We start from the raw sequence: 16,041 nt of genomic DNA, 5'->3' as shown, positions 1-16,041 counted from the left end.
AGGTCTCTTTTTTCTCTCTCTTTTTTCTTTGAAAATAGAAAGACTAAAATACCTTTAAAAATGGATGGACAATTGGATGGTCTTAATTAAAGTTAGATGACAAATTATAAATTTTGAAAAATTAAGGTGACATTTCTCTTAAATTTTTTTTTAAAGTGACAAATTGAAACTTAGGTATAAATTTAGGTAACATTTCTACAAAAATTGCTTAAAAAGACTGTAGACAATTTCGACCCAAAAAAAAAAAATTGTGGACAGACTTAATCTATTACGATAAACTTTTTTCATCATGCATGGATCATTCATATGCATGAATGAGTATTAACTCCATCACAATCTCTACAACATTCCAAACCTTTTATTTTGGTACATTTAATGCTTTTGTAGACTTTTTCTTATCTATTCGTTGAGGATACGAAACTTATAAAAGACAGTTGAATTAGTCAAGCACAATTCCCTTGATCATTAGACTATGTGGTTCTTATAAAAGTAATAATAATGATTACACCATTTTATTACCAGCAATTAATGTGTGAAAAGAAAAAGAAAATCACAAAAATAACAAAAGATATCATACTACCTGCACCTCTTCAAATTCTTGAAAAATATTTCTCTTAAAAATCAAATACTTCCATTAGTTCAGGTTCTTGAATTTTGTAAAAAATAATAATAATATTGTACTGTTATTGTACGTTTGTGTAATATTACACCATCTGGCCATCTTTGGGCCAGAAGAAACCCCCCAATTTCTCTTTATCATTCTTTTTTTTCTGCAGAGATTTTATTTATTTATGAATTCCTCTCCAGAACTTGAAGAAGAGGAAAACCACAAATTGCATAATATTGCATGCTTGTAACTTGTAAGCTTGATTGTGGCAAAACCAGGGACACAACGAGGGCTTTGTCTCCTCCAATTTCGTTAACTGCATCGGATAAAAAAAAAACATCGTTAATATATCCCCAAGGTAAAATCTTATTGTTATTTTAAATTTTTATGCGTATGAGATTTCTCGTCATCATCAAATTGTATAGTCTCTAACTCTAAACGGGCCTGGTTTCAATCCTACTCTTAAATTAGGGTTATATTTTAGATCAAAGACAATATTGGGCTAGGTGTTGCTAATTAATTAGATTAGCTAGATCATTGGGTTAACCGTGGAAAGAATTATTCTTTCTCACGCACCTTGGTCTTTTTATTATATACATATTATTTGAGGATCCTTCAATAGAAGCTCTTTGTATATATGCATATTGATTGTTTGTGTTATGTGATGAATCTCTATGCTTATGGCAGAAACGTTTTCGTGTTCTCTTAAAATGGGAATGGGAAACGATATTTTACTGCATATTCTATCACGTTTGCTTCCAAAAACTTTGACGAGGTTCAAGTGCGTCTCTAAATGGTGGTGTGCTCTCATCAGCAGCCCGGAGTTTGTAGTGAAGCACGTGCAACACAATTCTGATCCCGACAATAACATTTTGTCATCCGCCTCCACTTGTACAGTCCTTTTGAGGCGATTATTAGTGGATGATGTGGTATGCGAGTGACGACCCCCGAAGCACATCATTCATGGTTTCGAAGACCAGGACACCAAATCTGTTGTATTCTCAGTCCTTAATTTTTGCTGCTACTGCTGCAATGCTAATTCTGATAATTGTCATTGTAATAATAGTGATCCGCTTAGGTTTCTTTCTAGTTTCGAGGACATGGACATGACCAACCTAAAGCAGCCGCTGATTGGCAAAGAAAACACATTTCGTATTGTTGGCCACTGTAACGGAATCATTTGTGTCCAACTTAATGCTGCAGAGGTGGTGTTATGGAACCCAGCAATTCATGAGGCACCCAAGCTACTGCCTCCGGAGCCGTACCTAGATGTTCATATTGCTTCATCAAGACGTGACATGTCACGGGCCCTGGGATTTGGCTATGATCCTAAAACCAATGATTACAAAGTTGTTGACATTGGATATCCTGGCAATGAATTATATGGCGAGTATGATGATGGAGATGACTATATAATTTATACGCCAAAACCAGTAGTGTACAGTTTGGGGACGGATACTTGGAGAGAGATCGCGACGGGCTCTCTGGAAACTGAAACTACAAACCTTTGGCCGGAGGATTTCCAGTTCTACTTAAAAGGGATGTGTTACTGGGTGGGGCACGAGCAATCTAAGTTGGTCGACGGCGGGGCTGACATGCTGGTGGAAGACATTAGGGATGTGATCATTTCGTTTGATATGAGGGATGAGGTGTTTCATGATATACTGTTGCCGCATGTATATTGTTTAAGCTCAATGATTTTTTATGATATACGGCTTCTGCCGTGGTATCATAAGTCTGTTGCTCTCTTTGGATGCTATTGTAGGGGACACACTAATGAATCCTTTGGAATATGGGTCCTGCAGGAAGAATTTGGAAATGGGCCGAACAATAATTATTATAATGCTACTTGGACCAAACACCATGCTTTTGATCTCACTAGGACCCACAAGCCTTTGGCATTTTGGAAGAGCGATGAGATTCTTTTGGTTTCTGAATATGGTCATCAACCTCTAGTCTCCTACAACCTCCATACAAAAGCATCATCTGAGTGTCTTCCTATTCTAGGCAATCCGGATGGTTTTGCCGCTGTTTTTCACGTGCCTAGTATCGTTTCTGTGTTGGGATTCAAAAAACTTTACTCTCATAACTCAAGTTATTAAGAATATTATTTTACCACTGCATCTAAAGTTCCCCTCCTTTAATATCGCTTGTATAAAAGTAAAAAATTAAAAAATAGACTCCGTTCCACAACATACAAGATAATGTAATTAGTTAGTACTAGCCTTTTGTGCCAATTGTTTATATATATTACAGTCAGATTTTGTTACGCCTTTAATTGCTTCCAAAAGGTATTTGACATTTTAAAATATTCAAGCTGAGGGAATTTATTGTCCGAACATTTACCATGCTTCTTGTACTGGGGTTTCCTAAAACCTCATATGCTGATTATTATCTTTCATATTAGGACAAGATTTGACTTGTTATTTTTCATCTAATTATTAAAAAGATGATATGTATATATGAATTAAGGCCCTGATTAGTTCATGTGTAAGGAGACTTAGAAATGGGAAATTAATTACTTTCACATGTTTGGTAAGTTCAGGCATAGGAAATCGTTGCCTGGCCCATGGAAAAGCGTTAAGATTTCAGAGGGGCGAACCCTTGACCTACCACTAGCAACATCGATATTGTCCCCAACTTGACCACCTGTTTAGTAGGTGTGGGGTTTTATACAAAAGGCGTCGTCGTTATTAAAAGTAGAACATTTATTATATGGGACTTTCTATTTTGTTAAGTTTCCGATGTGAGACTTGTGCATTCTTCAACATTCCTTCTCACATGGGACCACTTTTTATTGGGTCACACGTGCAACCAATTCCACATCGGTAAGATTTTATTTTTTATTTTTTATTTTTTAAATTTGGGTTTTGTTTGATTTTGATTTAATTTGGGATTTTTGTTTGATTTGAGTTTGTTTGATTTGGGTTTAATCGGGCTCACTCAACCAACCAAGCTCTGATACCATTATTAAGATTTCAAAGGGACGAATCCTTGCCCCACCACTAGCAACATTGATATTGTCTCCAACTTAACCACCTGTTTAGCATGTGTGTGGTTTTATACAAAAGGTATCGATGTTATTAGGAGTGGACATTTATTATATGGGACTTTCTATTTTGTTAAGTTTCAGATGTAGGACTCGTGTATTCTTCAGCATAAAGTAGGGGAAAAGTGAAGTCATCCTCCCAACTTGGGTTTTGTTTTCTTCTTCATAGAAAAGTTTGGGAAAATGAACCAACATTAAATACACATTTTTCATGACCATTTTGTCCCCATTAACAATTCAGAATTACAATATATCATTAAATGCATTCTTTTTTTATTTGATTTAATATATGTATAATTGAAAATTTATTTGACTTTATTTTACATTCCTACTCAAAACAAACATGGGAAAGGAAATAAAGTGATATCTCCAGTTACTTTCTCATCATTACCAAACGGGAAAAGAATCTTCCATTTCCCATCCCTTGGAAAATGACATAGGAAATGATTTCTCCTCAAATTCGTTCCGTGAACCAACAGGGCCTAAGATGTTGTTAAACAAACCTTAAAATTAACTGAGTACACCTTATAATTGAAGTATACTTTAAAAAAAAAATTAATGTCAAATTAACTAAATACACCATATTTAACAACCAAAAATACCCCTAATACATCCTAATACACTCAGTCACATAAGGTGGAAGAATAGTTTTTATTGAACAAACCTGCTCTACAGTTGTATTGGTCAATCCCAATATAAAAGGTTCAAACAACTCTCAGCGTTTCCGTATTTCACTGGAGGTAACAAATCTGAAATAACATCACAGCTAACCAACCAAATGTCTCAAGTAATGAAAGGATAAAACAACACCCGTTCGTTATCCTTTTCTAACCCCTTTTCTGTTTTCTGAGAATGAAAACAACCAAAAATGCGTTCGGTGCTGTTAAGTTTGAAACATGGAAAACGAAGAATTGAAAACGATCTCAACTTTCTTCATAAAATGAGAAAACAACTTTTAGATGTTTTCATTGTTTTCAAAAGGAAGTGAAAACAGGGGAAATAGTTTTAATAAAACATAGTTTCAGATAATTTTATTATTGATAATCTTGTTTTAATAAAACATAGTTTCAGATAATTTTAGGTTTTTTTTTATAATAAACATTAAAATATTAATGAACAAATAAAAGTTGAAAAGAAGTGACACTTCATTCTTTATGCTATTCTCATATCCTACTGCAAGAAGTTCTTTACTCAATAATCTGCATTTATTTTGGGGAAAAAAAAAATTGTATGTATAAAAAATTATTCTTAGATGCATACTTGTTCAGTTTATCAATTAACCAACAAAATTCAACTTTATTTATTTATCATTTTCACTTATTATTAAAGATAATTCTAGGTATTAACATTAGATTTTTTTTATATTTTTTTAATATTTTTTAAGAACATACATTAGCAAAAATACACTGAAAAAATAGCTCACAAATTATTGTTCTCAAATTGTACTATCAAGTACGTTTTCACTGTATTTATTTTCTGAATATATTTTCTAATTAATCTACCAGACACATTCTTGAATCCTGAAAATGCAAATTCGTTTCTGGTTTTGATTCTCTGAAAATATTCTTTGAAAACATTCTCTGAAAACGTTACCAGACGGGCCCTAAGAACCGTGTCATTTAAAGTCACTCACCATAGTCGGATACTGAGTCATCTTAGCTCCTAAGTATGAGCTCATCATGACTATATGAAATAACAAATCATGTTCATTACAGTTAACACACAACTCAAAACTAGCATCAAACTACACTTCCAATTTATAATGGCCAACGCAAAGCCAAAGTAAAGGAACTATTTGTACCTTATGGAGATGGAGATGGTGAGATGGTGAGTAAAGCCAAACTAACATCAAACTACACTTTCCATTTTTAAAGGCACTTATTGAAATTATATTTGTTTCACAATTTAATATGTCTTTTTTAGTCATTTTATATTAGAGTAAATTAGCAATTCAATAAATAGTTTGGTAATAAGGTATACTCAGTTAATTTTAGGGTTCGTTTAACAGCCTATGAGAAAAACCAAAACAAAATTATATAATTATAAATATATAAGGTACCACGTACTTAGTACGTTAATAAACCTATTGCCCTTCTGACATTACATGCATAGGCATTTCACACGCATAATTTTTCACATGCATAACATGTCACATGAATAGCATTTCACATACATAACATGTCAAATGAATAGCATTTCACATGCATAACATGTGCATGTGTGAAGTTTCTAGTTATATAATTAGTAACCAAACGAACGACCCATTGTAAAGATATCAAGGGTCCTAATTCTGCCACATGTCAGAAGATTGAAGAAGAAAGTTGTTGAAATATTGTTAAGACTATTAGGCAGTTTTAGTAAAAGAGTTAGCGATCTGTTAAAGAAGTTAGAGAGGTTAAGAGGTTAGAAACGTGTACACAAAGCTTTGACAAAGCTATTATGAAGACCATCATTGTACTGTGTTGAAAAATCAATGAATGAATACATCAATTCTTCTCCTAAGATTCTCTGCTTCTCTCTGTTAAAATTCTGTTCAATATTGCTATTCTGACATGGTATCATCGCCATAGTACGATCTTGAGCTTCTTTGCTTGCAATTTCTATTCTTCTGTCTCTATCTTCTCGTCTTCTTCTTTGTTAAATTCTCGAGCTTCTTTCCCTCTTCTTTCTCAATACTTTCGTAGTCTTTGTTCTGCCTACCACCTGTTTGTTCTTTTGCCTCACAGATTCTTCTGCTTGATCTATTGCACATTTCTTTTCTTCTCAAGATACTATCTTCCTGAATATTCATCATGGTGACTGCTACTCAACTTCAGATTGTTCAATCTCCGATTACTACCTTAATTCCCACTGTCTCTACTTCTGTGATAGTTAAGCTTGATGATACAAATGACCTCACATGGAATTTTCAGATGCAGCTTCTTCTTGAAGGTCATGGCTTATTGGGGTTTGTTGATGGTTCACGGCTGTGTCTGCTCGTTTTGATGAACATTCTGATGTTGAAGGTGTAGAAACTGATGCTTATACAGTGTGGAAAATGCATGATCGTGCCTTGATGCAATTGCTAATTGCAACCCTTTCTTCTACTGCAATCTCATATGTCATTGGGTGTACTAGTTCTCATGATGTGGGTTAGTTGAAGGACAGATTTTCTACGGTTACCAAAGCTAGGATTTTTCAGATGAAAAGTGAGCTTCAGAATATCAAGAAGGGTGCTGAACCAGTCTCTCAATACTTGCAAAAGATAAAGGATGCTAGAGATCATCTTGCTGCTGCTGGGGTTTCTTTTGATGATGATGATATTGTGATCTTGGCTTTTAATGGTCTTCCCCTAGAATATAATACATTTCGGTGTATGGTTTGAGGCAGGGAACATGTGCTCTCTCTCAAAGATTTTAGATCTCAATTGCTTGCTGAAGAAGCCATTCTTGAACATACTACCTCTGCCACTCCTTTTGCCTCCGCGATGTTGGCGAACAATCAATCATTCAAAGGAAAATCTCTTGTTCTTGCTGACCCTTCCACGTCTGTCCCATCTTCTATTTCATCCAGCCACAATGGTGGTGTCAATGGAGGTTTCCACTCTAGCTCTAATGGTGGCTCTTTTTCACATAATGGTGGTTTCCACTCTGGCCCTAATAGAGGTTCCTTTTATCAAGGAAGAGGCAGACCTCAGCATCAGTTTTCATCTAGACGCGGGATTTTAAAAATTAAAAAAAAATTTAGACTTTGCGCGACCAATATTTTGTGTCGCTCAAAACTTTGCGCGACCAATATATATGGGCGGGCACCAAAAATGAGACACGGGAATTTTTTTATATAATTTGTTTAGACTTTGCACGACCAATATGTATTTTTCGTCGCGCAAAAATTTCAAAATTTGGGCGGGTACCAAAAATGGGACTCGGGAATATATATATATTTTTTTGACTTTGCGCGACCAATACACTAATATTCGTCGTGCAAAACTTTGGGCGACTAATATGTTTCGTCGCGCAAAGTGATACGGTTTTTAAAATGAAAATAACTCCTCCACCATTTTCTCAATGTCTTTCTCTACTCTTACCTCTCCTCTCTCTTTCCCTCTCCCCAAATCCCACCATTTCTCTCACACTCACTCCTCTCATCATCTCTCTCTTCACTATCTCTCACTCTCACTCACTCTCTCATCTCTCTATCACTATCTTCTCTAATTCTCTCACACTCACTTCTCTCTCTTATTCTCACTCACTCTCAATCTTGCCAAAAGGTAGATTCTCTCCAAATTTTAAATTTTTTTCATTAATATGTGTTTTTTGAGTTAGTTTTGAGTTTGTGTGGGGTTTGGGGTTGAGTAAAGGGGAGGGATTGGAGTTTGGGTTGGATTTGTGGTACAACAATTTTAGGGGAGATTATCCTTTTTTTTTTTTTTTTGTTATTTGACCTTTTTTTTTTGTTATTATTGTACTTTGTTAATTTATGTGTACATTTTGAATATTATATATATGTATTTATTGGATAATTTGATCACTATTTTTCATATGTAATTTTATTTTGAATATGTCAATTTAAATTAAAGTAATCAAAAAATATCATACAATGAAATTAAATTTAAAAAGTAAAAATTTGAAAAAATTAATATAATTAAATTAAATTAAATTCAAAAAGTAAAAATTCGAAATAATTAATATAATTAAATTAATATTAAAGAAATAATATAACAAAAAGTCAAAAACCAAAATATTTCGTTGCGCAAAACTCTAAATATTTGGGCGGGTACCAAAAATGAGACGCGGAAATTTTTTTTTGAATTTTTTAAATTTTTTCGTCGCACAAAACTTTGCACGACCAATGTTTTTTGCAGCCCAAAACTTTATGCGACTAATATTTTTCGTCAAAGCGACTTTGTGCGACAAATATTTTTTCGTCGCAAAGTCTTTCTCCACGATCTTTGTTCCACGGTTTCTGTGTTAAAATTTGCGCGACGAAATTCTCTTCGTCGCGCAAAGTGTAAAATGTAGTAGTGTGGGAATGGGAAACAAGATTTTACTGCACATTCTACCATGTTTGCTTCCAAAAACGTTGACGAGGTTGAAGTACGTCTCTAAATGGTGGTGTGCTCTCATCAGCAGCCCAGAGTTTGTAGTGAAGCACGTGCAACACAATTTGATCCCGAAAATAACATGTTGTCATCCTCCTCCACTTGTACAGTCCTTTTGAGGCGATTATTAGTGGATGATGTGGTATGCGAGGGCCGACCCCGCACCCAGCCTTGGAAGCACATCATTCATGGTATTGAAGAACATGACACCAAATCTGTTGTATTCTCAGTCCTTAATTTTTACTGCTACTGCTGCAATGCTAATTCTGATAATTGTCATTGTAATAATAGTGATCCGCTTAGGTTTCTTTCTAGTTTCGAGGACATGGACATGACCAACCTAAAGCAGCCGCTGATTGGCAAAGAAAACACATTTCGTATTGTAGGCCACTGTGACGGTATCATTTGTGTCCAACTTAATGCTGCAGAGGTGGTGTTATGGAACCCAGCAATTCATGAGGCACCCAAGCTACTGCCTCCGGAGCCGTACCTAGATGTTCACATTGCTTCATCAAGACGTGACATGTCACAGGCCTTGGGATTTGGCTATGATCCTAAAACCAATGATTACAAAGTTGTTGACATTGGATATCTTGGCGATGAATTATATGGCGAGTATGATGATGGAAATGACCATATCATTTATACGCCAAAACCAGTAGTGTATAGTTTGGTGACGAATACTTGGAGGGAGATCGCGACGGGCTCTCTGGAAACTGAAACTACAAACCTTTGGCCCCAGGATTTCCAGCTCTACTTAAAAGGGATGTGTTACTGGGTGGGGCACGAGCAATCTAAGTTGGTCGACTTCTGGGCTGACATGCTGGTGGAAGACATTAGGGATGTGATCATTTCATTTGATATGAGGGATGTGGCGGAGCCAGGAATTTATGTGTTGGGGGGCCAACATATAAACCAAATAAGACATTAAAAAATTTCAATTTTTCAACCTTAACAATGTTTGTAAAAAAAAAAAAAAACAGAAAACAATTGTTTATTCAATTAGGTATCAAAATAACACTCGTCGTTCTTTCATATCTCGAAAATCATCTATAATTGAGTCAATGCTAAACTTTTCTGCAATTCCCTTTCGATGTACATAATCAAAGAGTCTGTGAGAAATTCGTCTTCCATCTTGTTACAAAGCCTAGTTTTTACTATACACATAGCAGAAAATGATTGCTCTGCAGTTGCAGTAGAAACAGGAAGAGTAAGCATAAGCACAAGCACTCTATAAACAAGTGGATATATCATTGTTCTTCTAGTCGTTACCATCCATTGAGACATATCATAAATTGTTGACAAGTTTTTGAACTCTGGAAGTCGAACGACGTCACTCTCAAAATATTGAAGTTGTCTTCTCAAACCTATCTTCTCATGATCTTCAAAGTCTTGGGGGTAGAACTTATCTACCAATTGACAAATATCATCAATTCTAAAAGATTTATTCACTTCACGAGGATCCAAAGCCGACCCCAAAATAAGCAGCTCTGTTGTTTGATCACTAAATCGGCTATTTAATTCTTGGAGTTGAGAATCTATTGCAGCATAAAAAATATCTATCATGTAATAATGCTTAATTTTAAAATCATCTTGTTGATGGCGAGCTCGACCTCGTCTTGCAACATAACGAGCATTCATATCTAGGATATCTATGTTCCGTGCTTCACAAAAAAAATTCACCTTGGTAAGCAAAGAATCCCATCCATCATCTCTTAATTCTTGGATGAGTGCCTTAGTGGAAGAAACAAAATTCATGGCATTTATTATGTCTTGGGATTGACATTTGCAAAGCTTGACAAAGATCATTAGTGATCTCCATAAGTTCTTTCATAAGATGTAAGATAAAGACAAATTCATATGAAGTCATTGCCTCATAAGCTGCATCAACATCTCCTCGTTGAGAATAAGTAGTTCCGTTATCAATTATATTAATTAGAACTGTGCATGTTGCACTAAACATAATTGATTTCAAATGAGAACCCCAATGAGTATCACCAGCAAGTTGTAAGGTGCCAATTTGGTTCATTCATTTCCCAGTCTCGAGCTCATCAATTGCAATCATGTGCTCAATTTCAGTAGCTTGAGCATTTTTCAGCTCATCATTACGCTTGCATGAAGCACCAACAATATTGACAATAGAAGTCAATTTAGTGAAAAAGTGGTGAACATGAATAACTTCTCTTGATGATGCAATTAATGCCAATTGTAATCGATGTGCTAAACAATGAACATAGTAAGCATATGAGCAATCATTCAAAATCAAAGCTTGTAACGCATTCCATTCACCTCGCATGTTACTTGCACCATCGTATCCTTGTCCTCTAATATTTTAAATATTTAGTGAATTATGAGACAATATAGAGTATATACCTTTTTTCAGAGTTAATGCCTCAGTGTCTGATACATGAACAAGCCCAAAAAAGGCTCCTGAATAAGACCTTCTTTGTCAACAAATCGCAACACTATAGCCATTTGCTCTCTCTTAGATTCATCACGCGATTCATCAACAATTATACAAAACTTTGATTCCCCAATTTCTTCACAGATTGCTTTCTTCACTTTAGTTGAAAAAACATGTAAAATTTCTTTTTGGATCTGTGGTGATGTGTAAGAGGCATTTTTGGGAGCTTTATCTAAGACAACTCCATCAACTTTTTCATTATATGCAGCCAATATTTCTAACATTTGAAGAAAATTTCCACGATTGATTGAATTCTTTTTTTCATCATGGCCTCTAAAAGCACATCCTTGGAATGCAAGCCACCTGATTGCTTCAATTGTTGCCTTAAGTTGTAGTCGATTGTCTGCAATTTGTTAGGAAGAATAATTCTCAACGACTTTGTATATATGCTGGGATTGATTCATCAAATCCAAACATGATATTTCTGCAATTTTATGAGGGGAGTTGGGATCTTTCCCCTCGTGATTTAGAAAAGAACAATTTTTCTCATCTATAACTTTCTTCCAACTTTGAAATCTCTCAAGAGTGAAAGCATTTTTCCCAGAATGTCCAAATGGTTTGTTGAAAAGATAGCACGGTAGACAAAAAGTTGCATCTTTCACAGGTGAATATTCTAACCACGAAGGAAATAGTTTGAACCATGAACTTTGAAAGCTACACTGATGAATTACTGATCCTGATTTTGGATACTTGGAAAGTATAGGTTGGTATGGATCGGCATTAATGTAAGCTCATCGAATTTCGTCACGTTGATTAACAGGATAATTCCATATTTGTGGACGTAGCCCTGGGTCGCACTCTAAAGAACTATTATCAACTTCATTGTCAATAGTCTCAATTCTTGGAAATTCAGAACGATTTTCAGATGCTACTGTCTCAATATTAGAATCAGGTACATTTAGATAACTGCAGTTATTTCAGTATGTTTTCTTTTGAAAAATCCATCAATTCTAGGTTGTTTCTTCATCTACAAACCAATTCCAAATTTTATTAAGGACATTATTCATAAATTATCCATCAATTCTAGGTTGTTTCTTGATGCAGGAGGTTGGAGAGCCAACAACCAAATTCAATTATTTTCTTTTGATGTGTGTGCCTGCTTCAAACTAAGTTCATGTTACTTCATATAGGAACAAAAATTAAATTACAAATTTATAAATAAACCCAATCCTAGACATGTATTTATGAAAAAACCCAAGCACTATTTAAACATAGAAACACACCCAAAATCAACCCCAAAATCAACTTTTTGAATGTGTTTATAAATGAGTTTTGAGTGTGTGTAATGATAGGTTTTGGGTGTGTTTATATGTTTAAATAGTACTTTGGTTTTTTTATAATTTCAACCCCATTTTGGATGTTTTAGTGAAACTCCCAAATTAAAATCCCAATCCTTTTTTATTTGGGTAAAAGTCTACTTCCTATTTGATAAGGGAGATTTTTTGAAACTTTATTTGATTGGCTACTTTTATTTTTTATTAATATATTGGTGGGCCCAAAATTACTTGGTCTTTCTATTTGAAATCACTTACCCTTTTACTTGCAAAGAGATAAAAACGTATATTTCCTTTTGTTTGGGGGGGGGCCACAAACAGTTTATTATTATATTAACTTCCTAAATGTGTAGGAAAGCAAGTTGACTTGATCACAAACCCTTGAAACCGTAGGCAGAGTAGGAGTAGGACTTGGTCTAACACAAACACCTTGCTTTTGATCTCACTTTGACCCACGAGCCTTTGGCATTTTGGAAGAGCGATGAGATTCTTTTGGTTTCTACATATGGTTATCTACCTCTAGTCTCATACAACCTCCATACAAAAGCATCATCTCAGTGTCTTCCTATTCTAGGCGTTCGGGAAGGTTTTGCCGCTGTCATTTACCAGCCTAGTATGGTTTCTGTTTTGGGATTTAGAAAACTTCACTCTGCCTCAACCAAGGTCTTGTAACTCAAGTGATTAAGAATATTATTTATTGTGCACCCATGATCCTAAGTTCAATTCCCCCTTCCCCAACAAGGTCCGCTCCACACCATACAAGATAATTGTTGCACCCATGGCACATGCAGTCAGTCGTTCTTTCTCATAGTTATCTTTTGTTGAATTTTTCCGATAAGTCCAATTCAAATGGGATATAGCCAAAACATTTAGCAACACTCTTATGTAGTGGCCAGCAGATGCTAACAACTTTAGGACCTCAAAGATTTGTAGTGTTTTCTTTAATTTTCATTCAATTTAAGAGCTTATATTGTCTAAGAAATTTGGTTGCCTACTTGATCAAGTATTAGCTTTTGACTTTAATTTTCTTCTAAAAGCTGCGTATATATTGCTATTGAACATATCACACCAACTCTGATGCAGCAATGCTTGATAATCTTATTCAGTATCTGCAATGTTAGTTTGGTGCAGAGCCCAAAAGGAAAATTTGCCCTGAAATATTTGCTCTCTCCGTTACATGTCTATCATGGAAGTTATGTCCTAATTAATAATTCTTGGTTATCTTTTAAATATAGTTAACTTCTACACTATTATATTTCTTGAAATTCTTCATGTAACGTTTTTATTATACTAATGCATTGATAATCTTATATTATCTAGTGCTTATGCACCCAATTTGGTGGAAGACATTTAAATGTCTCATTTTAATATTCATTTGGTTAATCCCAAGTTCATTCTCCAATTTGCATGAAAACTGATTAAAAATCTAAGAAAATTATATTCTATGCTTCAATCATTCAAATGCTCTTTAGTCACCAAGATTTATGATTTTGATAATTGACAAAAATCTGTTTATATGATTTGAAACTCAACGTCACATAGGCAGGTGTAAATTGTAATGGGTACGTCACACAAGGTTTGCAAGCGGGAAGCATATACAAATGGTTTAATTACATCAATACTCCCTGAAACTATAATCAAATCTCACATTGCACTCCCAAACTCAAAGTGGCCCACTTACATCTCTTGACCGAAGTTTGATGACCCACTTTACCCTATGCCATCAACTCCTCCAAAAGTCTGTTAACTTTGATGACGTGACAAGGGTGTTTTTGTAATTTCGTACACATGGGTCATTATTCACCAATTGAGTGGCTGATGTGACAAGTGGAGCCCACCTCCACATAGATAAAAAACAAATAATAAAAAATTCTTTATGCTGTAAATTAATTAAAAATTATAATAAAATAAAGAGAGATTCACTATTATACCCCATATAGGAGTCCAAATTATAATAAAAAAAATTACTATATGAAATGAACTTTAGAAACACACCCAAAACTCATTTACAACATAACAAAAAGGCTTTTAACTTTTTTTAAATTACAAAATTACCATTGATTTCTTAAAACAAACTCAACCTCAAAACCTCAAAAAGAAAGCCCAAAACACTCAATAGGGCATTAAAGCAATTTAATAATCAAAATTAAATTCAAAAAGACCAGCTATTATTTTTTGGGTTTTTATTTATTTTGTTTATAGAAATTAAATGGTGTAGAGTTTATCTACATTAGTATGCATTTTCGCCACAACTTCAGGTAGCTTAACGCACACCCTTCTTTGAGCTCTCTGTTGGGTTCTTATGTTTGTCTTCTATATATCTAATTCAGCTATAGAATTATGTTTCGTTACTTTTTATTTTTTTTACAAGGATATATTTATTATTTTGGAGGAGAGTTAAAGAAATGAACTTTCAATCCCTATGTTTGCAAATTGCAGAGTGGATCGAGTTCTGAAAATTACAAGTACTTATGCTGCATTGGAGCCATTGAATTACTTCTCAGTTAGTACCTTTTAATTTTCGTTAGTTTTTTTTTGGGTTGTTGTTAATGTTTAAATCAGTAGAAATATCACTATGCATAAGAAATTCACTCTGATGCCATGATCATTAGTCTGCAAATGAAACTGTGTGTTTTGGTATTTCTAAAGTGCCCTATGTTATTTTTGCATACTGCATGGTGAAAGTTACCCTGCTTGGTTGTGGTTTCATAAAAGCATTTTGTTGGTTGGTTGACTGATCAAGGATTAATTCTTTGCAAAGAGAAACTAATGAAGTAGCTTTGATAGGTTTTTCTTTTTTCCCAAAAACTTAACCTCTAAAATGAGATTGATTCCAATACTAAGTGCTACGTTATTATGCATTTTCGCCACACTCAAGGAAGGAGGGAAAGGAAACCAACTTTAGTCTAAGGAGAATTTTTTCTCCATGAGATTCAGTTTGGAACCAACTTTAGTCTTTACTGGAGGTTCTCCGAAGTGTGGGGGCCCTTAAGTGCTTGTCGTTTTAAAGTTTCTTTTGCTTGTGGGTGATATATGAGATGCGATATGCAGGAAGAAACGAACGAGAAAGGATCAATCCTTTGACGCCCCTGGCATTTCCAAGCAGTATGGATATGAGGAATGGGGAGAGTATATCTTATCCGTGAAGTTCATCTTTCGCAAAGGTTTGTGTTTGATGACAATGGATTTTACCATTGTTGTGCTTCCATACCTTTCCCTGAAAAATGTGAATAGACTGATTTACGGACACTCAATATGTACGTTTTCTTATCTCGGGTAGGAAACGATACGTAAGATAGGAAGTAAGCTTTGGAATAAATTCAATCTCCTCTGATTCATGTACAATGACTACACCTAGAGTTTCTTCTATGCTGCTCCGTATCACCAAATAATCTTTTTTTTCTTTTGGCTAGGATCAGATATCCTTGTTCATCTTTAAATTCCACTGTGTCAACTTTTACAACTGTCCATGGACCATGGGGACCTCTGAAGTCTGAAGGACAGTGTAAGCTCAACTATATACACGTGCCATCTGATGAGATGATTATTGCAAACCTGGACCTTTTG

At 34.8% G+C, this 16,041-nt stretch overlaps 2 protein-coding genes across 2 annotated transcripts; one reads left to right on the top strand and one right to left on the bottom strand.

Annotated features, from left to right (window-relative positions):
- The first annotated feature begins 1,195 nt into the window (after positions 1–1,195).
- LOC103327902 (F-box/kelch-repeat protein At3g06240-like) lies at positions 1,196–2,709 on the top strand. The gene has a single exon (XM_089050439.1). The coding sequence runs from the start codon at positions 1,708–1,710 to the stop codon at positions 2,707–2,709; it is 1,002 nt and encodes a 333-aa protein (XP_088906565.1). The 5' UTR covers positions 1,196–1,707.
- An 8,056-nt stretch (positions 2,710–10,765) lies between these two features.
- LOC148917901 (uncharacterized) lies at positions 10,766–11,424 on the bottom strand. The gene is made up of 2 exons (XM_089050438.1): positions 11,144–11,424; positions 10,766–11,060 (listed from the first exon to the last, which is right to left on the bottom strand). The coding sequence occupies exons 1-2, from the start codon at positions 11,422–11,424 to the stop codon at positions 10,766–10,768; spliced, it is 576 nt and encodes a 191-aa protein (XP_088906564.1).
- Between the last annotated feature and the right edge of the window lie 4,617 nt (positions 11,425–16,041).

Source organism: Prunus mume, linkage group LG4 (assembly GCF_029339155.1).
Source record: "Prunus mume cultivar Tortuosa linkage group LG4, ASM2933915v1, whole genome shotgun sequence".
Taxonomy (NCBI): domain Eukaryota; kingdom Viridiplantae; phylum Streptophyta; class Magnoliopsida; order Rosales; family Rosaceae; genus Prunus; species Prunus mume.
The sequence above is the reverse complement of the archived record's forward strand: the minus strand, read 5'-3'. Positions and strand labels throughout refer to the sequence as shown.

Coding starts and splice junctions, on each gene's coding strand:
- LOC148917901 (XM_089050438.1), bottom strand. CDS start 11,424: ATGTTAGAAATATTGGCTGCATATAATGAAAAAGTTGATGGAGTTGTC. Junction 11,061..11,143: donor CCTTTTTTGGGCTTGTTCAT/GTATCAGACACT, acceptor TTAAAATATTAG/AGGACAAGGATACGATGGTG.
- LOC103327902 (XM_089050439.1), top strand. CDS start 1,708: ATGGACATGACCAACCTAAAGCAGCCGCTGATTGGCAAAGAAAACACA.